Below are 23,813 nucleotides of genomic sequence, written 5' to 3'. Positions count from 1 at the left end.
CTTCCAAGAGGCTCGGAAGCCTCCTCCAAGAGGCTCGGAAGCCTCCTTCCAAGAGGCCTGGAAGCCTCCTTCCAAGAGGCTCAGAGCCTCCTTCCAAGAGGCCTGGAAGCCTCCTTCCAAGAGGCCTGGAAGCCTCCTCCAAGAGGCTCGGAAGCCTCCTTCCAAGAGGCTCAAGCCTCCTTCCAAGAGGCCTGGAAGCCTCCTTCCAAGAGGCTCGGAAGCCTCCTTCCAAGAGGCTCAGAAGCCTCCTTCCAAGAGGCTCAGCCTCCTTCCAAGAGGCTCAGGCCTCCTTCCAAGAGGCCTGGAAGCCTCCTTCCAAGAGGCCTCGGAAGCCTCCTTCCAAGAGGCTCAAGCCTCCTTCCAAGAGGCTCAGAAGCCTCCTCCAAGAGGCCTGGAAGCCTCCTTCCAAGAGGCTCGGAAGCCTCCTTCCAAGAGGCTCGGAAGCCTCCTTCCAAGAGGCTCGGAAGCCTCCTTCCAAGAGGCTCGGAAGCCTCCTTCCAAGAGGCTCGAAAGCCTCCTTCCAAGAGGCTCGGAAGCCTCCTTCCAAGGGGCTCGGAAGCCTCCTTCCAAGAGGCTCGGAAGCCTCCTTTCAAGAGGCTCGGATACCTTCTTTCAAGAGGTTCGGAAGCCTCCTTTCAAGAGACTCGGAAGCTTTCTTCCAAGGGGCTCGGAAGCTTCCTTCCAAGGGGCTCGGAAGTCTCCTGCCAACAGGTTCGGAAGCCTCATATCAAGAGGCTCGAAAGTATGCATTCAAGAGACTCGGAAATTTTCTTGGAAGTGGCTCGGGATCCTCCTTTCAAAAGGCTCGAAAGCCTCCTTCCAAGAGGCTCGGAAGCCTCCTTCAAGAGGTTCGTAAGCCTCCTTTCAAGAGGCTCGAAAGTATGTTTTCGAGAGACTCGGATCTTTTCTTGGAAGGGGTTCGGAAGCCTCTTTTCAAGAGGCTTGGAAGCATCCTTTCGGGACGCTCCGAATTCTTCTTTAATGGGGCTCTCGAGCTCAAGGGGCTCAATTTAGATTCCTATAGGTATTACCAAAGTTAATCCTAAAACATTTTCCGTAGGTGTTGTAGGTACTGAAAAGAAGAATCTTTCTATTTTTTTTATAACTCCTTCTTTGAAGTTTCAAAGGAATATTATGAGGAAAATCCAAAAAAAATTTCCGGATTTATCTTCGATACTATTTCCGGAGGATGTTCAGAAGGAATCCCAAGACATTCCGAAAGAATTCTTGGAGGAATGCTCGAAGAAATTTTTACCGCAATTTGAGACTGTCGGAGATTCTGACATAATTTGATTTGGAAATTTCCGTTCAGAATATCTTTAAAGAATTTGTTTTAGAAATTCCTTTGGGAAATTCTTTGGAAATACCTATAAAAAATATTTTGGAAACTCTATCAGGAATACCTACGGAAATTGTCCAGGAGAAATCTTTCAGAAATTTCTTCAGAAAATCCTTGGAAAGTCCGAATTAGTTTCGGAAATACCATGCAAAGTATCGCGAAAATTCCTGTAGAAATTTCCTCGGAAATTCTTCTTTCTTCGAGAATTCCTTTGCAAATTCTTTTAATATTTTTTTTCGAAATTCTTTCAGTAATTTCTTCGGTAATTCCTTCAGAACTTTGTAAATTCCATTGGAAATTTGTTTAAAACTCTTACGGACACCTTTTCAAGAATTCCTTTAAAAGGAAATTGTTTCAGAAAAACCTTTCGAAGAATTTTTTTTGAATTTCTTTATGAGTTTCTTTGGAAATTGATTTTGGAATCCTTGCCGAAATTAAATGAGAAACTCCTTCAATTTAAAAAAAAATCATACGTATTTTTTTCCATGATTCTCTCAAACAGATTATTTCAGTAATTTCTTATGAAATCCTTTCCAAAACTCTTGGAAGATTTTTTTGGAATTCGTTCGAAACTCCTCGTAGGAATATCTTTATAATTTCACCCAGGAATTCTAGATAAAATTTATTTAAAATTCCTCCGGAAGTTTCTGATTCCCAAAAGAATTTCTAAAGGAATATTCGAAATCTATAATGATTTTCTCTACAGGCTTTCGAATATTCCTTTAGAAATTCTTTTGGAAACCAGATATTCATTCAGACATTCTTTTAGAAATTAGTCAGAAATTATTTCAAGAGTTTCGTCTTAAAATTCATCTGGAAATTCCATTGACATTTCCGTAAGAAACTCTTCCGAAATATTCTTTAGGATTTTCTATTTCATTTTTCAATAAATTTTTGGAAAAAAATCTAAAAATCTAACAAAATTTCCGGAATAATTCCAGCAGCAATTTGAAAAGGAATTTTGTATGGTTTTACTACAAGCAAGAGGAAGCTCCGAAGGAATGTCCGGATCAATTTTGGAGTTAATGGCGTAATTTTATAAATTATCCCTTGAGAAAATTCCTGGAATGGAAAGAATTTCTAAAGAAATTATCGAGGAGATTTCTGGAGAAATTTTAGAATGAATTCTCAAATAAATTCCCAAAGTAAAACCTTAAAGATTACAAAATGATTACAAGGAATTGCTTAAATTATTTCCGAAAAAAAATCTCACGAAGGAATTTTCAATAGATTTCTCAAAGAAATACCTATCAGAATTTCCAAATAAATAACACTAAGAAATTCTAGAAAAAACGTTTTTTTTGTTGAGCAATTTTGGCGTTTATAATTGAATATCAAGGAAAATATTCGATTTGACAGTATGCCGCAAAAATAGAAATAATTAAAAGAAACATTTCAATCGATTAGTGAAACAGAATGTCAAACAGTGTCGATCATTAGCAGACGCAAACATACCACTCGGAAACGGCCACCGGCTGCCAGTCCGATAACACTAATGGATACACCCAAATCCTGTCGTAGAATACAAGTTAACTTGAAGGCAAAATTCGAATGTTGCATTTCCTTCCTTTACTACTAAGTACATTTACGTGTCCGGTAGGGCTAGTGACCGGTCACCGGTCATCCATAGATGTACAAACTGCTGTTCGCTGGATACCTTTACCGGGGGCCATATGTTGTAAATCACTCCCGTTTCGAGAAGAACACATTCACCCTTCCGGATCCCTTTGCCATAGCGAACTACGCTGTCTTGAGTTGCTGGGCGGCCGACGTCGTTATTCGAAAACAGGGCGACTAACTATCCCCGTAACTAACCCTATCGTAGGTGTGTACGGTGAACCCTAGCCGAGAGTGGATGAGGCACTTACCTGTTGTGTTGTTTATCTCGAAATGGCTGTTATCTGTCATCCGGTACTCGGCGACAGTCGAGTCGGCATCTGTTGCTTGCATCGTCGTCAGGATGGTTCCGATCGGTTGTTCCTCGAGCACCTGGAACCGGTAACGAGGGTCCTTCGGTGTCCACGGTGGCAGGAACAGCTGAAACGAAACGGAACATTGGATTTGAGGTTAAATTATATTGTGCAATTGTGTGCAAGAGGGGGGGGCGATGTTGGCTGGTGCGTCAGCTCACTGACAGCAATAAACAGTGAATAATGGCTACCGGGCCCTGGATGCAGCCCGGCAGACGCCAACCGATTTCGAGCGTCCAAAATTGAGAATCTGCTGAAGCTACCGTGGGAGGAAAGATGGCATAAATCATGGCGTAGAGGCAGGGCGGCTATCACTGTTATCCTGATGGTCGTCGTCGTCGTCACTATCGTGCTTGTAGCACGTATTACCAAGCTGAAGAAAATCTTCTACGTAAAAGCATTTTGTAATCTGTGCTCTGCTCAGTGGAGGTGGATTCTTGGCTAGACGATTAAGCTCGATAAACAAAATTTCGGTAGGTCATCGTGTTGTATACGCTTGTTTGGTATAAGAAAACCAGAAATATTTCGAAATGCTTATGTAACTATTTTATTCTAACACCGAGATGTTAACAGTATGACACTTCAGATTTAGTAATTTCAAAACCATAGGAAATATACAGAAATATGTAAAGTTGTAGAGGAACTTGTAGGGCTCTGTATTATAAAACACAGAGGAATTTCATTAAAATACTGAAAATTTTAATAATATTAACATTTATATTTAATGATTGGTCAATGTCAAATATTCAATGCACAAGTGGAAATTGTTATTCCAAATCACGGTTTATGTCAAAACGGGGCAACACGCAATGGCTGGCTAACTGCATACCACCACAGACAGTCCGTATGGTGTCTAGTCGTTGGGACTGCTGCTGATGGCACGGGACAAACAGAGGCCATTAGAAGAAATCCGTCGGAACACAAAGGATGTTCTCAACCATTTTCGCAATTCATCATCAATAGGGTTAGAGTGGCACGGATGAAGGCGCGCGCGCGGTTGGCAGCTCTGTACGGAGAAGTATCCGGAATAGACGAACCAACGTACTTCTGAAAACTGCACACATGTTCTCGCTGTTCCCTCTCTGCAACCAAACCAGGGCACTGTGGATCAAAGACAATACAGTCGAGTTTCATACAGTACTGAATCCGCACACTCGCATATGTGGTTGCGTTTATCGGAAATGTGTACGGTGTAAGATTACCATCACATGCATTCATACATCGCCCCCATTTTAATCGTACCGTACGAGACCCGACTATACCGACTACAACTGTACCCCTTCCGGGCAGATTTAGATGGTCAGATTACAGCCGTTCATCCCCATCCAGTTCGGTCTGATGGCAGTCTGTCTGTGCAATATCAACTGAAGAGCATTGCTGGGAAAGGTCGTTCAAAGAGGATACACTTGGACCCGAGGGTCACCACAACGAAACTGATGCTGCACATGACGTACGTGCTGAGGTGATGACGATTTCCAATGAGCCACATGACGACACGTTCCGGACGCTTTGCATTCTCGGTGCAATAAATCATTTCGCTCGCGGTAAACGAGCAGTGTGGGTGATTGAGATTGGGATTTTCACGTAGTACAGTGATTCTCAGTAATTCTCTTTAAAAGTGTGTAGTTCGACGATAGCATAGAACCACATATACCAGTATTTAAACTCATATTGTTCTCAAAGTATGGTTAAAGCAAAAATATGTACGGCCCACGAGCTAGACTTAAACAATGTTTCAATTATACCATTAGATGGATTCTAGATTAATATGAGTAATAAGTAAGATACAATGATGGTCACAAGGACAATTAAGTGATCCCTCCAAGACACGTGGATTCTTTTTCGCAAATTTCATATCAATTTGTCCATTTCGAAACATGTGTTGTGCATATGCATAGTCAAGATATTTAACAAAAAAAAAAAAAGATTTTCGTACGGCCGAGTTGCCGAATAATATGCATTTTATTGTACTAATGTGCAGTAAATTTAATTCAATTCTAGATTCTGTTACATGTTTTTGTGACCTTGGTATAGAAGGCTTGAAAATAAAAAAAAGTTGAAAACACAGTGTCTCCTGCTGGGGCCTTTCTTGCTAATTCTCGGTCCGGCCTAGAACATTTTCGGGTTGGAATTTTTCTCGACTTCCCTGGGCATAAAAGTATAATCGTGTTAGCCTCATGATATACAAATGCAGAAATGGTAACTTGGCTTAGAAACCTTGCAGTTAACAACTGTGGAAGTGCTGAAAGCTGCGAGGCGGCAATGTCCCAGTGGGGATGTAATACCAATAAGAAGATAAAGAAGAACAGTGGCTCCTACACATAGTGAAATAAAAATGCTTTCTTGGTCGAACCAGTAAGTTTAACTTCAACTTTCTATCCGGAAAATTGGTATCAAGCTGGTAAGTCTATTACAAAATCGAGTTAAACTCACACTACTCATTAATTATTTTAATACTGTTCAGAAAATACATCATCCAAGACTAATCAATGTGTAAATCGATCATCGATGAATCCCTTCAACATACAGAAAAATTGCAGGAAGATTCGAAGATTCAATTGGTGTCATCACAATAATGTTAAAAACAAATAATACGTATGGTATTGTGATGCGGTAACCAAGAATTGTAGGAAATAGTAATACATGTATTAAAACAAATTGCTGTATACGCAATTTGGAAGGTGCAGTTCCTGAAAAGACCCGTGGGATGGAAAAAGTAATGCTTAACCAGAACTTAAGTAGTGAAACTGTGATCAATTGCCTTCGTGATGTTGGCCTTAAAATTTTCTTTATGAATTAGAAGCCTTTGTGCATGGAAGAAAATATCAATAAAGCCCTAGAATTTGCAACAATTGTTTTCAAGCCTATTTATTACTGAATAAATATTATTAAGACAGACGACATCGAGATTGAGCTGGAAAACCCAAAGATCCAGTTAATAACTCGTTTTCCATGAACTGTGGGACTCAAGCCATCGAAAAGCTGGAAAGTGGATTGTAGGAGGATCTTTTTCTTGGCAAGTGGTAAATATTTACAGAATTTAAGGAAAATTTACTTGGGAGTTCTATGGGCAGTTCTACTTGCCAATACTAATGCATCCAAACGCGTTTCAACCATGCGGGTTAAAACGCGTCAACCCCGAAGCTTAATCACGCCACCCTAAAAATGTAAACAAACGTAGTGAAACTGACAGAAGAATCGAGTATCAATTAATGTGAATCCTATTCTCGTTTCCACTGAAATGAAAACGGATAAAATGGTTATTAATTTTTTGCCAAATTGTCGTGTAATGTTTATTTTATAATTTATTTGGTGGGCGCATATTACCTTGCGCATTACGGAGCCAAATCACAATTTTCTTTCCACGGTACAAGTATCACGCATCCAAGAAATTCCTGCAATAAAGTACACTTAAGGAGCCGTACACAAATTGCGTAAGCACTCATGGGGGGAGGGAGAGTCGGTCATTATCTTACGCTCCATATAAATAAAAATTCATTTGTATGAAAAAAATAACATGGGGAGGTTGAAAAACCCAGAAAAATTGCTTACGTAATAACTGTACGACCCCTAAGGTCTTAATTAGTAACCAATGATCTATCGGACTGTTTCGACGAGTATATGTTCTTTGTGATACGTAGACTAGAATGTGGGTTATGGGTATGGGTTCTTTGCCGTCCAAGAAATCCCTGGAGAAAGACTTCAGATCTACATGCGTAACCAAAGATCAAAAGGATTGTTTTAAATATGGTTCATGCATGCCTTTTGTGATGCATAGAATAGAATGTGTTCACAGTATAGGTTCTTGGCTGTCCAAGAAATTCCTGGAATGAACTTATTCTATCACCCAACCAGCGGATGGCAGATTTTAATACAGTTCTGCATAAGAACCTTACAGATACTGTATAATAATTGGGCATATACAATTTCGGAAGATTTTAATACAATTGTTGGATTGAAATAATACAGATTTGTATTATTTTAATACAATAACTGTATAAAAAGCTTACAGAATTGTATATGCCCAGATTTTATACAATAATTGTCAGATTTGTTTGTTGGGTGTATTCTATGTATCACAAAGGGCATGGACCATATTTAAAACATCCCGATTGATCTTTAGTTACGCGTGTAGATCTTAAGGCCTAACTACAGGGATTTTTTGGATGACCGAGAACCTCTATTTTATTGCACACACCCAAAGTACATGTGCCATATTTAAAACAGTTTGATTGATCTTTAGCTACGCGTGCAATTCTTAATGCCTAACTTCGGGTATTTTTTAGATGACCGAGAATTTCTTACGTTGATTCATTCTATTCTACACATACAAATGTGCATGTACTATATTTAAACAGTTTGATTGATCTTTCGTAACACGTGTAGATCCTTAGCCCTTACCCCATGGATTTCTTGGACGCCCAAAAATCTATGCTGAGAAAAACTCTATTCTGAGTAGTCTCCACACTTCTCTCCCTTCGTCTCTCCTCACGCGTTTCATTTCCCTAGTCTCCTATTTCATTCCTTGCTTCCCACTTTGCACCTCTCACGTCTTGTTTCTATCTTTTCACATCCATTTTTCAATTCTCATATTCCTCTTCTTGATTTTTCACTTCTTATTTCTTTTTTGCTTCTCATTTTCCATTGATCACATCTTATTTCGCACTTCTTACTGCTTGCGTATCGCTTCTCCTATCTTGCTCCTCATTTCTTTTATCAGTTTACAATTCTCAATTTATTATAAAATTATTGGGTGCTTTATAGTGGCATTCCCAATTTCTACTTCTCACTTCCCACTTGTTATCACTCATAACTTCTTACTCCTCACTTTTCACTTTTATCTTCTCACTTTTCAATTCCTGTTTTTTCACATTTTAATTGATAATTATTTCAAAATAAATTATTAGTGGCACACGCCCTTATCATACTATGTCATCTATAGTCAAGCATATCTGACGGGCGCGTTTTATCCTGCATGCAAAGTTATTATTAAAATGTGTGTTTTTCTATGAAAAAAAAATATAATGTTAACTTTTCAGTAACTTGGCACAATCTTTACTAATTTGTTTTTCCAGACATATACAAAGATTATTGGAAAAATGTTTTATCTAGTGAAAAACCCTGAAGGGAACGGAAGCTTAAATTTTATCAACAGGCGGAAATTTTTTTGTTAATTTTATTATAGATGTCTTGACCATTTTTACTCCTTTTCCTCGCTATGTCGATCAACAGTTCAACTCAAACAGGGTGGAGGTTCACCTTCCAGCTTCAGCTCCTCAACCCGTTTCGGTCCGACCTAAAATTCAAAATTGAAATAACCCGCACACTTGGCCAGGGATGGCATTGCGCATCTCGACTCAAAACGAGCAAACCATATAATACTGGTCTGGGTTCTGGGAAACCGCACCAAACGCCTTTTTGACTGACTTTTGATTCTTTGTTTGTAGAAAGAAAATGGAAATCTTTTCGTATCAATTCATTCGTGCATTTGTTGATCGATATCGTCAGTTACAGGGTGGAAGGATATCCAATACGATTTGTGATCAATTGGATCTGCTACACGAAAACTTGTGAAAGACTCCGACCCACTGTTAACCATTGCACAAAATCATAAGATCACAATTTCTTTCTTTTTTGCTTGCACTAGTGGAAGTGAGATAAAAAAAGACGTTGCGGTCTATTTATTGCAAAGTTTTCGCTTGGAAGTTGATATAAAATATTAATGATCCTTTTTTTCAATATTTTTTCTATTTTCAATATCAAAAAGAAAAACCGACCGATCTAACCGAAAATTATTTGGCCGACAGAGCCATATAGCAGAATAGGGTATTTGGCCAAATAGCCCTGTGGCCGAAACGGTCATATAGCCGAATGTGACTGAAAAGGTCATTTGGCCGAACAGGTCGTTCAGCCGAATGTGTCATTTGTCGACTCACTACTCACTTCTCACTTTTTATTCCTCACTTTTCACAGTGAGAAGTGAGAAATGAGGAGTGAGGAGTGAGACGTCAGGCTTGGTGGAATACCAATCTTCAAAAGATGCGAAAGAAAACCCGGAAATTCTTCAACAGGGCTAAACGCACACAACAGGGGGATCAATACAGAGAATCCCTCACTACTTACAATAGAGAAATTCGTAGATCTAAAAGGATAAACTGGAGGCACACTTGTGAAAACATTGAAAGTACTCCAGTTGCTGCCAGACTGCTGAAAGTCCTTGCTAAGGATCACACAAATGGTCTTGGGACTATTAAAAAAGATGATGGTTCTTTTACCAAGACAACTTATGAAACATTAGAAGTAATGATGCAAAAACACTTCCCGTGTTCTATCATCAATTTACATGAAGACCAGAATGTATCTGTATCGCAAACTAGTGTACATGAAGCCAGGCGAGATATGAATTGCACTAGGAGCGATGCTAGTACTCTGGCCAGTGAAATATTTACAGAACAGAAAGTAGAATGGGCGATTGATTCTTTTGCTCCCTTCAAGGCGCCAGGTAGGGACGGAATTTTTCCTGTACTACTACAGAAGGGAAAAGAAATCTTAGCACCCATTCTGACTAAGATGTTCCGATTAAGCTTAATATTACGCTATATACCGACTGCATGGAGGGGAGTGCGTGTCACATTTATCCCAAAAGCTCATAAGAAGGATAAATCATCCCCAAAATCCTTCAGACCAATTAGCTTATCGTCCATCATATTAAAAATAATGGAAAAACTAATAGATGAGCATATAAAATCATCTTATTTAACGAAAACTCCTTTAAGCGGAAATCAGTTCGCGTATCAGGAGGAAAAATCTTCAGTAACAGCGCTTCACAAGCTAGTTACAAAGTTGGAAAGATCTTTTGAAGCTAAAGAAATCTCACTTACAGCGTTCCTTGACATTGAAGGAGCATTCGATAACACATCTCACAGTTCAATGAAAAATGCTATGTTGAAACGAGGTTTCGATGTATGCATTGTTGATTGGAGAGATGTTATCAAAAAGAGAAATATCAGCCAACCTTGGAAGCTCATCAATTAGTGTAAGAGCAGTAAAAGGGTGTCCCCAAGGAGGCGTACTATCACCTCTATTGCGGTCTTTAATCGTTGATGATCTGCTCAAACAACTGGAGGCTCGTGGCTTGGAAATAGTTGGCTTCGCGGATGATATAGTTATATTGGTGAGAGGAAAATATGACTGTGTTATTTCTAACCGAATGCAAACTGCCCTAAATTTCATTACACTATGGTGTGAAAAAGAAGGATTAAACATAAATCTTTCAAAGGCCACATTGGTGGCGTTTACAAGGAGAAGAAATTATTTTTTTCCTACTTAAAAATTGAAAGGAGCAGATTTGAAACTTTCAAACTCAGTCAAGCATCTTGGAGTTACACTTGACAGTAAGCTGAATTGGAACTTACATCTTGAAGAAGCATTGAGTAAGACTACAAATGCTTTATGGATAAGTAAGGCGACATTCGGTAAAAAGTGGGGACTGAAGCCAAAAATGATTCAATGGATTTATACGGCGATTGTGAAACCCAGAATTTCATATGCCGCATTAATATGGTGGCCAAAAACAAAAGAAAGAGTGGCTCAAAAAAAGTTGGAAAAACTTCAAAGATTGGCTACTCTTTCAAATTACCTGTTCGGCCAAATGACCATCTCTGCCAAATGATTCTGCCTATTCAGACAAATTATCCGTACGGAAAAATGTCCAATTCGGCCAAATATCCTGTTCGGTCACATGTTCTATTCGGCCAAATGTCCTTCTCGGCTTAATGTCGTATTAGGCCGAATGTCCTATACGGCCAGATGCCCTGTTCGGCCACATTTCCTATTAGTACACATGTCCTATTCGGCCTAATAGCGTATTCGGCCAAATGACCTATTTGGCCGGATGGGTTTTGGCGTAATGGTTTGTTCGGCCTAGTTCAATTGGACCAAATTGCTTTCAGCCGAATGGGTTTCGGCCAAACGACCCTTCCCCGTTTTTGACAGTTCGTAATAATTTTTGTTTACTGAGCTTTCGGTACTCTTGATGTAAACGTGCTAAAACCAATATTGAATCACCAAAACATGGTTCTGGAAGTTCAGGAAGCCTGGTTTCTTCAGGGAAGTGGACCAAATTTTGGTTAGTTCCTAAACCCGTCTTCCGACTTATCATGATTTTGGAAGACAAGTTCAATAAAAGAATATTTGACAGTTTTTGGACACTTTGGCTAGATCCTGAAGTATTCAAGGGAACCTGGTTCCCTCAGGGAAGTGAACAAGATTTGATTGGATCCGAAACCAATCTTCCGAAGTACCGCCATCGAGGGTGACAGTAGCTGGGGGGGTGAGAATGGGTCATCGCTTTCACCGGCAGTCTGGAGGTCGTAGAGCAAAATCGTTCAAAAAGGTCTCTTATATTTTAGTCTTCTTGCCCTCAGATACATTCAATCTATTCTACAAGCATTCTAAGTAGTTAAAACATTGACCCATTCTCACCCTCATTTGACTCATTGTCACCCCCGACGACGGTATCAAACTTATCTTGGCACGGTGGTTTCCGTATCACTAACCAAGCCGTTCACAACCAGGCAGTTCTCTCAGAAAAGTGTGTAACGGTCGGCTAGCTTCGCCGTCCGAATCGGTTGGAGTAACCACTTCGCTTAAGCGCCAAGCAGGCAAAAAGTTTCACCTGCATGCGAAGAGGCAAGATTTGTATCCCGGCGAGACTCCTCAAGGCGAGTCCTTAAAAAAAACAACCAAACCGGGGAATCGTACCACCTCACAATCTCCAAACTCTATTGTCAGACGGGATGGTCAACGGGGAATCAAAATATCGCATGCAAAACTAAGAAAAAAAAACTCGATTATCGCTTTTCTCTCCTCGTTCAACAGTTCGAGCGGGCTGAATTAAAATGTATTTTAGGTTTCAATAGATCGCTTAATCTACAGGGTTCGGCTCTTCTTTACCGACCCTTCAAAGTAATTGAGTTCAACTCTCGATTGTGGCAAGTCCCTTTTTTATTTATTTAGCCTATGGGAAGCGACCCCAGTATTCTAATCCCCGTTGGGGCGGTACCGGTGGTCAATATTTTGCAATACAAAAAAAATGAGATCTGCTGCTCGATGCGATGCTGTTAGTGGTGGGTGTCTCGACTTACGACCCGTGCACACCAGGGTAGTTCGTTGGCGGGCCCGCTTCTACCACTCGCGAGTGCTGCTTCGAGGCCAACAATGGAGTGTGGCCGGCTATTGACGACCGGCTGACACCCCGGAAGCAGTGGTCACTTCCGATGGCCCGTAGATGCGCTGGGGCCTGATCACTAACCCGCCGCGAGACCAGCTACAAGCGGACGAGTCTTCGGACCTTCCCAGAGGCCACGCGGAAAACTCTCGAGAAAATATAACTTGCGATTGGCTAGCAACTAGTAATATTTTGCTTCCACTATATTCGAGACCTACGTCCGTTCACTATGCCGATCGACTCGAGAAAAGAACGATACTCGGACTAAAAATAGATGACCTTTACCTTGGCCATTGCGTAACCGCGAGATTCCCACACATACATCTACTTCCAAATTTAGCAAATCATCTTTTTTATCTAGACCATTGGCCATACTGCCCAATTCTGGAGCGGAGCGATGTGATCTGCTTCGCGATCCGTTAAAAATGGATGCTTCAAATTCTCGCCACCCATAGCGCCGCGGTCCATAAAAATTCTAAAATTCAAATCTTTCTCCTATTTGCAAGTGTTGGACTTTCGGCTCTCTTTTAACCCGAGGAGTGGAAAGTCCAACCAATTTTTTTTTTTTAAACAATCCCTTCTTGTAACCTTGTTACAAGTGAATGAATTTTGATTGACCCCGAAATCTATCTTGCTATATGTCAAAATTCATGATTTTGAAAGATAAGCTTAGCAGATGAGTTGTTGAGAATTTTTGGACATATTGGCCACGTTCGTAATTGTTTCTGGGAACCTGATTCCCTTTGTATGGAGAATAAAATTCGATTAGCTCAGAAACAAATCTTGCAAGATGTCGGATTCCATGATTTTGTAAGACTTCTTCCTTGATTTGGCAAATGTGCCCAAAAGCTCTCAACTCAGGACTTTCAATTTCAACATTATGAAGTTTGGTTCGTAACAAAATAGGTTTCGGAGCTAATCGGAATTTGCCTTCTTGCCTGAGGGATCCAGAATCCCGGAACCACTTTCAGACTGACCCGTTTTGTGTCCAAAACTCTTAAAAATTCATCTGTTACGCTTGATTTTCATAATCATAATGATTGATATGTCGCCAGATGGGGTTTGGAGTTAATCGAAATTTGTCCACTTCCCTTATGATTCTATGAAAGTTTCATAACATTAATTATCCAGGAACGAATACGTCTTCATGGATACTCAAGGTCCAAGGATGATCAAAACTGGCGGGGCTAGAGGACTATCGGTTGATTGTTTCGCTACGATGGCGTATGTAGCGGTCATGGCAGCAGCGCGGTGGAGTACATTTCTGCATGCGAATAAATTTGTGCAGTCTCTTACTCTGACGTGGAAACTTTCTGCCATTACCATTACTTTGGAGAAAATTTGTCTCGGTTTATAAAATTGTGGTTCTGGAAAGAACCAAATCCTTTCCCATAGTGCGCCTTTCCAGACACTAACAGCAACAAACCAAATCAGTATCTAGAAATAAAATATCACTTTACTGATACTGATGTCGTCCAAGCGAACACATTTTTGCAGCATCTCTTTCCGCCGCGCGCTTTGATTCTGCTACGGTCGGCAATTTTCTGTCAAGTCGCCAAGCGATGAATTTCCACTTTGAACCAAATTCGTCCAGGCTTAACGTTCCCTTTTAGGGTAAGACGGTATAATATGCCCCCCCCCCCCTAAGGCAACTCCTTGATAACTTTTTACTTTTCAACGCAATTTTGCAAACTATGTGTTATTTGGTAGTGCAGGAAGTCACAAATGCATTGCCCGTGAGTAGTCACATAAAAATATTACATATAACACGTAATAAAGCTATTTTGAAAAGTCGTGAAAAAATGAAATTTAAAAAGTGCCTGGGCAATACGCCCCACCTCAACCAAAATCATTTAATAGCCCTTCATTAGTATTTTATCAATGCCATAATAAAAAGGCTACAAATCCTTATGCGCTTGACATTAAAAAAACCCTCATAGGTCCATCCAAGCAGGTATCAATTACATTTTCCATACAATTTGAAAGCAACTGCTGCAGGCTCGCTGCGCTTGTGTCCAGTTGGTAAGGGCATATCGTCCTGCCTACACTGGGGCGTTTTGGCCAGTGAAACATGTTTTCGAAAATCGTTACATTTTTGAAGATGGAAGCAATTTTATATCATATTAACCAGTGAGAAAAGTAATTTTGTTGCCCAACTGAGTGTTCCACTGCAAGTTTCGCGGACAGTATGCCAGAGTCGCTCCAGAATGTTCAGCAAACAAACATTAAAAGTTACATCAAAACTGTGACTTTTTGTATTTTTCAAATATTTTCATTAAGTAATACAAAAATATTCCCATATTCACATAGGATGATGGTTTTACAAATATTTGTAGGTACCAACTGAATTTGACCCTTAGTTAGTTATAGTTTTCTAGAAATCAAAGAGGGGCGTTTTGGCCAGGTGGGGCGCATTATACCGTCTTACCCTATAGAATGTTAGTCCTGAGAAGAACCGATTAATTTCCAACAATGCGCCTAACAGCAACCACTCAATAGTCTGACACGCATGTGTGATTCTACTGCTGAAGTCAAATTTCTGCTGTCGCCAAGCGATGATTGGATAAATTGGATAAAAATTTGTTTCGGCTCTACAATTTCTTCTTTAAAATTGATTTATTTTCAAAAATCCACCTTCCAGAACCATGCGAAAAGTTTCACTTGAGTGCCGCTTACGCCGATGATAGCCACTCGATAGTTTGCCGCCGAACCGCTACAGATGCAGAAACCACCGCCAACACTGTTGGGACCGCTACCGACGCCATCGTTCTATCCGCTCTTCGTGACAAGGACCACTCACCGCGGATCCTCGAATAGAAATAAAACGCGAGCGCGGGTCTTTTTATACCCAGAAAAAATGAAACGGTGGGTCATAAGGTCCGTAACTCACAACATTCTTATGTCCGTGTTGGGAATGCATGAACGGAATTGGTTGGATCTGATTTTTTACTTAGTAGGACAAGAATTAAATTTTTCAATAGTTTATCATGAATAATCGAATTTTTCAATGAAATAGACATTGCTGTAGAGTTGCAGAATCGATTGATATATAAATCTCCATAATCCATTGGAAGATAAAGGTTCTATCGCAGTTCTATTAACGTTCGAAATCTTACATGAATTTTGAATTCTGATTTGACACCCAGTACCTTCGGATAAGACGTTGTCCACTGTCAAAACATTCCTCTACCGTGAGGCGTTGTTTGAAATGTTTACTGTAGTCGCTCAGTTTTTGGAAAAACGAGGTAAATGCCATTTTTTGGGATCCTAGATGAAACCTGCTCTCATCTGCCCAAACAATATTTGTCCAGTAATGAATTGGCAGTACTTTTTTGCAAATCCTAGACTTATTTGATATTTGTCTGCCGCCCAGTTGAATTCTTGAAGAAGCTCTTAAGATCAAACATGCTAATCTTCATTTAAACCACGACGAGGATAGGCCTAGCTATGAATTCTGCTAACACGAAGTACATGATTGCGGGTAGAGACAGAGGTGTTCCTACTGGTGTTGAAACAGAGGTAGTGCTTAATGAAAATGAGTCTGTAGTTGTTGAAGAGAATGTTTTTACAGGTGACAATGTATTTTTTTCGTGTGAAGAAAACTGCTATGTGTTGCGAATACGGCCTTCTACGGTTCACGAAACCAGATTTAGTCCCGTAACATGCAAACATGGAAACAAAATTCACTCTGAATAAAACGAACATAAGAATAAACAAAACGTATATGAATTACACACAACAAACATTGAAAATTGCAAATCTTGTCGTGATTCGTTCCTACGACTAAACAAACCTAGCAAATCGATTTCGACATCAATTCGAAGGAATGCCATTTCGCTACAAATCCTACATCAACCGAATCGTGCCCTGGTATGCAAACGTCAAACTGTTTTGATTTACACACAGCAGAGCAAAACGACTTGCCGCTTTTCGATTCCAACTGCTGCAGCCGTTCTGGAGAATTTCAATTTACAGAAAGTGCAGGTGTTGATGACGACTAAGGTCGGACGATGGGCGGCCATTACTGCCGGACGGTGCCGGTGGAAAGGCCCAGTCAATCATGTTCGGATTCCCAGCAGTTGCGTTCAGCAATGTATGTGTGTTATGGTTGGTAAAGAACGATAAGTTCCGATGATGCTCACTTTTGCTGCGATATGGCCAAAGAGCAGGAAGGTTTATTTTCCGATTCGATGGATGCATCTCGGAGTTACAATATTGAGAATTTGCATTCCTTCTACATATTTGTCTTTGAGAGGGATGTTATTTACTGAGTTATTCATTTCTGCTAATATTCATTACTACATGTTGTCATTTATGAAGAATGTTTGAATTTCATTCCTAATCAAATTGAAATTGAAGTGTTTGGCTGGTAAGAGTTGATAAGTCGAAAGAGCGCTCTTCGGATCCACCTATGCCACAAATTTACATATTCACAAGTTGATTGATGTTGTTTTCAATCATTTTGAGGATATGGCAGGAATGGATCTCAACCCAAGACAACTTTCTGTTATTCCTATATCTATTTAAAAAGAAATGTCTCACAACAAAATAGGACAGAAGTAGCTTAGGAATAGTGACATGTGATTCGAGATAACTTCAGTCAGATTAAAATAACTGAAAATAAAGGAAACAAACCTGTCAAACCCAGGTCCAACCGTTTCCTCGTACATGTATCTAATGTATATTCTAAAAATACAAACGCAATCAAACTTAAGTTTTTTTTAAGTGAGGAGAAGCCATTAGGTTTCCGCTGTAATACATTTAATCAATTTTGTAGACACTGCTCCGACCGTATTGTAGCTACTCGTAAAAAATGACCAGCAGTTATGGCCACAATCACAATTGCCATCAATTTACCCGATGATCCTCTCTTTCCGTCGCCATGCAAATTGAAACATAAATTGAAACCCGGTACCCAAATCCATCCTTCATTTTGAATACACCTTCAAAACAATTCACTCTTGTGTTTCAGCAGAAAGTTTTAATTGCTCAATTACCCTTTCGCCAGCAACACCCCAGTGGAGTAATGGTGACTATCCCCCCTGGAGACGATCCGGAAGATTGCCACCTCTTCATTCGAGGGAGCATCACAGGTACCAGGCACCTACCAGGTTCTCGTCATACTACCTGAATAACTTTATCAATTTCACCGCTCTTTTGTCACCATTAATCTCCCCCTTTTGCATACTCGGTTGGGTTGGTTGGGAAGGTGGGTTGTCGCCGTTATCGCACGGACAGGTATTTGCTCGTTGTTCCTGGCATAAAATTGAAATGTTTGGAAATACCTATACTTGGTTTGATATTTCCGAAATACCTTGTAACAATTTCGGTTTGATGGAAGCTGATTTTTTAATTTTTTGCTATGCAAATTTGTAGCAGAGGGTCGCCTGCAGTATTGGGTTATTTTGTGGTAAACCAACAAACAGACGAAGAGGATAACATACGCAGGCATATGATCTGAGTGGCATGATCATGATCTAAACACATTTCAGTTACCGTACAAACCCTACATTATGTTATCAATATTTGCTACTTATTAGAACTGTTATGGCTGAAAGAAATCAATCTTAAATCCAAACATTATGTGTAACGAATAATCCGAATAGATTGTTGATAAAAAAGATTCAGCAGCTTATAGTAGTTTTTAGTCTGGAAAATCGCTGGGAATCCTCGCGATTTTGCTTTTTTGATCCGTCTCCTAAGTCGATCCTTTGCCATGCAGAATTTCTTCAAGGATTGAAAGTTCGAAAGGGAGTTGAAGTAACATGGCAGTTGGGCAAGTTGGTGAAAACACTTGGTTATTCATTTTATTTTCTCAGACTAAGGCCGGAGTGACCTGTGCAATGCATAAAAGTCTCCTCCGTTTGGCTGGGTCCATGCGTGTTCAGTCTCTCACTCACTTAACACCAGGACTTGGGCTTAGGCGCTTTGTTTGCGGATACGTGTAGCTTTTTAAAGAAGTTCAACAGAGCCCACTGTCAAACTCCACCATATCCTATATAGGCAGGCACAACAACTCGCATTTGGCCTGGGAAGGGATCGAGCCCTTGGACATGGTCCCTGCTGCTCGCAAAATATTTGGTGCAAAGCGAAAATTGGATTTGAACCAGGGACCATTCGGGGAGTCGTAAATTAGTCGACCGGTGGACCCCGTGGAAATTCGAATGAATTTCCCACAAATTGTTTATGTCAGATTTTGCAGAATTTGTGTCTGTGGATACGAAATGGTGAGTTGACATTCGGGAAGGGGCGCCTAACATAGCTCTGGTCCTCACAAGTTCCAATACTCACGCTTCCACGGGTCTTCCGATGACAATTGACCGCCAGCTAAGGGTTGCGTACTTAGCTGGTAGCGCAGCCTGGGTACTGTTGTCCTTCTGACATCAGCTAGAGTGAGAGGGTGCGTCCTGTGGGGCCTGCCTAGGATGTGGTGGGGTTCGACAGTGGGCTCTGTTGAACTTCTATAAAAAGCTGCATGTGTCCCCAAGTAGGCCCTATCAAAGCGACCGTGTGCCGCTCAAAGCGCACTAGTCTAGTCCTGGTGTTGGGTGGGACTTTAAACAAACTTGACACGACTGATCGAGCGTCTGTCCACTAAGGAGGTGCGGCTCCAACAGCGTCTGTTCTGGCATCCAGCGGCTGAGTATGCAATGCTATTCCCCGGAAGCTATACCCAAGATGGCAGCTCCATCCCGGTGGATAGGGAACCTTGTCTAACAACCTACAACCTACTGAAACATAAATTTGTTCGAGAATCCGATAATGAAAGAATACGGACTGATTTTACGGCGACGACTCTTAGCGCGAAACAACGGACACGAATAGGAACATGGAACGTTTTGACCCTAGCCCAGCAGGGTGAATTGGCACAACTTGCCAATGAGGCACGCCGCATGAAGCTTGAGATCCTGGGACTGAGTGAAGTCCGTTGGCCAAACTTTGGAGAACACAGAACGCCGTCGGGACAAGTTCTGCTATACTCTGGTTTACGAGGTGAACACGCTCCCCGGCATCGCGGAGTCGACTTCCTACTAAGCGCTGAGGAACACTCTGCGCTTATGAAGTGGGAACCTATAGGTGAAAGGATAATCGTTGCCAGATTTAGAACACGGGTCCGAAACCTTACTATAATCCAATGTTATGCGCCAACCGATGCTGCCGATCTGCAAGACAAAGAGAACTTCTACAGTCAACTCAATGCCGTCGTAGATAGAATTCCGAAGGGTGATATCAAGATCTGTTTGGGCAACTTCAATGCGAAGATCGGATCCGACAACCCGAACCATGAGCGCATTATGGGACGTCATGGTATCGGAGAAATGAGCGAAAACGGAGAGCTGTTCGCAGAATTTTGTGGTAATAACGACATGGTGATCGGGGGATCGCTCTTCCCTCATCGACCGGTTCACAAGGTCACGTGGGCCTCCCGTGACGGCTTTACAGAAAATCAAATCGACTACATCTGCATCAGCCGAAATGGAAACGGAGCCTTCTCGATGTACGGAACAAACGTAGTGCCGATATCGCGTCTGATCATCTCCTCATTGGCGAAATACGCGTGCACATTACGCGGATTCGTCGGCAGGAGGAAAGAGTTGGACGACGATTCAACACACGCCGACTGGAAGATGCCACGGTGAAACGGTCCTTCGTTGAAGAACTGGAGACGCGTGCTGCAGATATTCCGGAAGGTGGCAGCGTGGAAGACCAATGGACCGCCATCAAGAATGCCTTCATCGCCACCAGCGAGAATAATCTGGGCGAAATGCGCACCCAGAGAAAACAATGGATCACCGATGAGACCTGGAGAAAGATAGAGGAGCGAAGAGAAGCCAAAGCCGCGATAGAGCGATCGAAAACCAGAGGAGCCAAAGTCTTAGCCCGTCAACGATACGCGGCTCTTGAGAAGGAAGTAAAACGCTCATGTCGACGGGACAAGCGAGCGTGGGCAGACTCTCTGGCCGACGAAGGAGCAACCGGGGACATTCGCCTCCTCTACGATATCTCACGACGCTTAAGTGGGGCGAAGATGAATGCAACGATGCCTGTGAAAGACGCGAATGATCAGTTGTTGACCGACCCAACTGACCAGCTGAAACGCTGGTTCGAGCACTTCGAACAACTTTTTCAAGTGCCAGCCAGGCCATCACCACCTCGGCATGATCTGCTTAGGATCCGACGTATAAAACGCGTCAATACCGAAGCTCCATCACTGCTAGAGATTCAAACAGCCATCCAAAGCATGAAATCGAATAAAGCCCCAGGGGTCGACCGCATATCAGCCGAGATGCTCAAAGCTGACCCCATGACATCCGCTCAACTACTGCATCGTTTATTTCGTAATATCTGGGACACCGCAACATTCCCGGTCGACTAGATGCAAGGTATCTTAGTGAAGGTGCCCAAAAAGGGTGACCTGACTGTATGCGATAACTGGCGATGCATTATGTTGCTGTGTACCGTTCTCAAAGTTCTGTGCAAAATTATCCTAGCCCGGATTCAGGAGAAGATCGATGCGACTCTCCGGCGGCAGCAGGCCAGATTCCGTGCCGGAGGATCATGTGTGGACCATATTGTCACGCTCCGCATAATTCGGGAGCAGGTCAACGAATTCCAAGAGTCCCTTTACTTGGTATTCATTGACTACGAAAAAGCTTTCGACCGTCTCAATCACGAGAATATGTGGGGCGCCCTGAGACGCAAGGGAGTTCCTGAGAAAATCATCGGCCTCATCGAGGCACAGTACGAGGCCTTCTCGTGTAGAGTGCTGCTATCCTATCCGGGTCGTAGCTGGTGTGAGGCAAGGATGTATTCTATCACCGTTACTGTTCCTCATCGTAATCGATGAGATTCTGGTAGATGCGATTAACCGTGAACCAAACCGCGGGCTGTTATGGCAGCCTATAACCATGGAGCACCTAAACGACTTCGAATTGGCTGATGACGTTGCACTCCTTGCGCAACGGCGCTCTGATATGCAGAGTAAGCTCAACGACCTTGCCGAGCGCTCCTCCTCGGCAGGTTTAGTTATCAACGTCAACAAAACCAAATCGTTGGATGTAAACACGGTGACTCCTTCCAGTTTCACAGTAGCCGGGCAACCAGTGGAGAATGTTGAAAGCTTCCAATATCTTGGTAGCCAAATGGCGTCAGACGGCGGTACCAAGATCGACATAGGCGCACGGATCAAGAAAGCAAGGGCTGCCTTTGCGAGTTTAAGAAATATCTGGAAAAGCAGGCAGAGTGAACGCACCAAAATACGAATTTTCAACTCTAACGTGAAATCTGTGCTGTTATACGCTAGCGAAACATGGTGTGTATCAGTGGAGAACACTCAACGGCTGCAGGTGTTCATTAACAGATGCCTGCGGTATATAATTCGGGCCTGGTGGCCTCACAACTGGATCTCAAACAACGAGCTCCATCTTCGTTGTCACCAGAGGCCGATAGCAACAGAAATTCGGAATCGGAAGTGGGACTGGGTCGGCCACACTCTACGTAGGGGCGGAAACGAAATCTGTAAACAAGCATTAGACTGGAATCGAGCGGGACATCGCAGCAGAGGCAGACCCAGAGGCTCATGGCGGCGAAGCCTCAATAAAGAAATAAAAGAAGTCGACCGAAATCTAACCTGGCAACAGGTTAAAGCGATAGCCGGGCAACGCTCAGGATGGAGATCTTTCAAGTCGGTCCTTTGCACCACCGGAGGTGTACAGGATCCATAAGTAAGTAAGTAAATTCGACTGACCCCGGAGGAGAGAAGTCGAGAATTAGTCGACCGGTAGTCATCCGAATTCGGGAAGTGGCGCTTGAGCCACTCGTTATTATTGAACCTAGAGCTGATGTTCCGGACGGCTGAAAAATATCATTGAAATCCCACATAAATTACCCATAGAAAACTGAATTAATTTTCCGTTAAAATCCAAACAAATTTGTGAAAAATGAAAGGTGAGAAGTGGGAAATGGAATATGATATGTGAGAAGTGAAAAATGAGCAGCAAGAAATGGGAAGAGAGAAGTGAGAAGTAAGGGGTGGAAAGTGAGAAGTGCGGAGTGAGTGGTGAAAAGTGAGTTGCGAGAAATGAGAAACGATTAGTGAGAAGTGAGAGGTGGGAAGTGAGAAGTGACAAAAGAGCAGTGAGATGTGATAAGTGAGAAGTGAGCAGAGAGATGTGAGGAGTGAATAAGTAGAAGCGAGAAGTAATTGGTGCGAAGTGACATGTGAGAGATGAAAATGTGATAAGTTGTAACGTTGCACAGATATTTTAAATTAAGTTCAAAAGGAATTTGAAAGCTTTAGACGTTTTTATCTTTTTAAGAAAAATCAATTGTAAATAAGTTTTGAAATTATTTTTTTATTGTAGTAATTGAGATAAATAGCTTTTGATGTTTTAATCCTTTTAAGCAAAATAATATTTAATATAAATTAAAGCTTCATTATTGTGAATAATTTATTTTTGTTATTTTTATTTCAGTTGAATTCATTAAGCTTTGGCCTTTTTTTCTTTTTGAGCAAAGTAATGCTAGAATTCGTTAACTCGACTTGACGATTCAAAATCCAAAGCGAGACTAAAATACAACCTATCTTAGCCTGACTACTTGACTGCCTTGGGATGTGAGATGTTTAGTACGGGTTGTGTCTCGGCTAAGCGAAGTGGTATACTGCTTCAGTGAGTGCAGCAATGGCTTCTGAAAGCATAGATCTCGTTTCAACCGTGGGCTTAAATCTAGGAATGCGCCAAACTGCTATCGCCATTTGAAAATCAGAGAATAATAACCAATTGTCTTTCAAGGTTTCCTGAAGGAAAAAATCCTTAAGATCGGTCATTTTGACTCGCCCTACAGGAGTAGCGGTTTTTCGCGGTTTTTAGTTTCCGTTAAAAAGTTATGGGTTTTCAGAAGTGGAACGTGTGAATCTTCAAGTCTGTCGAAGGTAGATTGAGAGAAGTGGTTCTAAAAAGTGGAGTGTTGTGTAAAAAATATGTTGGTGTCTTCCAGATACAGCTTGTTGCCGTCAATGCGTCTGACGATTTCGTGTTACTATTCCATTTGTCGGAGGATTTATTTAAAGAAAAGGTAAATTTAAAAGTTTTTAATAGTGTTGCATTAGACGAACGTTTGCCATTCGCGTTGAGCTTCCATCGCAAAGGCGCTTTTTTATTTGTAGCGGGCTGGAAATTATAAAGCGATCGGCGTAATCAGTTTGGGGTTCCCGTCAATTTAGTTGAGAGTCGCAGAGCGACCATTCGAGCTCGTGGGTCCGCCAATGGGTCAA

At 41.6% G+C, this 23,813-nt stretch overlaps 1 protein-coding gene across 8 annotated transcripts in view; it reads right to left on the bottom strand.

The window, feature by feature from the left end:
* The window catches only part of LOC134227108 (cadherin-87A), a 1,007,180-nt gene that overhangs the window by 56,366 nt on the left and 927,001 nt on the right, over positions 1 to 23,813 (bottom strand). For all 8 annotated transcript variants that reach the window (XM_062708398.1, XM_062708391.1, XM_062708382.1 and 5 more), the window contains one exon: positions 3,208 to 3,376. In XM_062708398.1, the coding sequence (XP_062564382.1) occupies positions 3,208 to 3,376 (169 nt within the window). The remainder of the gene's footprint in view (positions 1 to 3,207; positions 3,377 to 23,813) is intronic.

The sequence above is a fragment of the Armigeres subalbatus genome, chromosome 1 (genome assembly GCF_024139115.2).
Source record: "Armigeres subalbatus isolate Guangzhou_Male chromosome 1, GZ_Asu_2, whole genome shotgun sequence".
Lineage (NCBI taxonomy): Eukaryota > Metazoa > Arthropoda > Insecta > Diptera > Culicidae > Armigeres > Armigeres subalbatus.
This window is presented reverse-complemented; position numbering and strand designations above follow the sequence as displayed.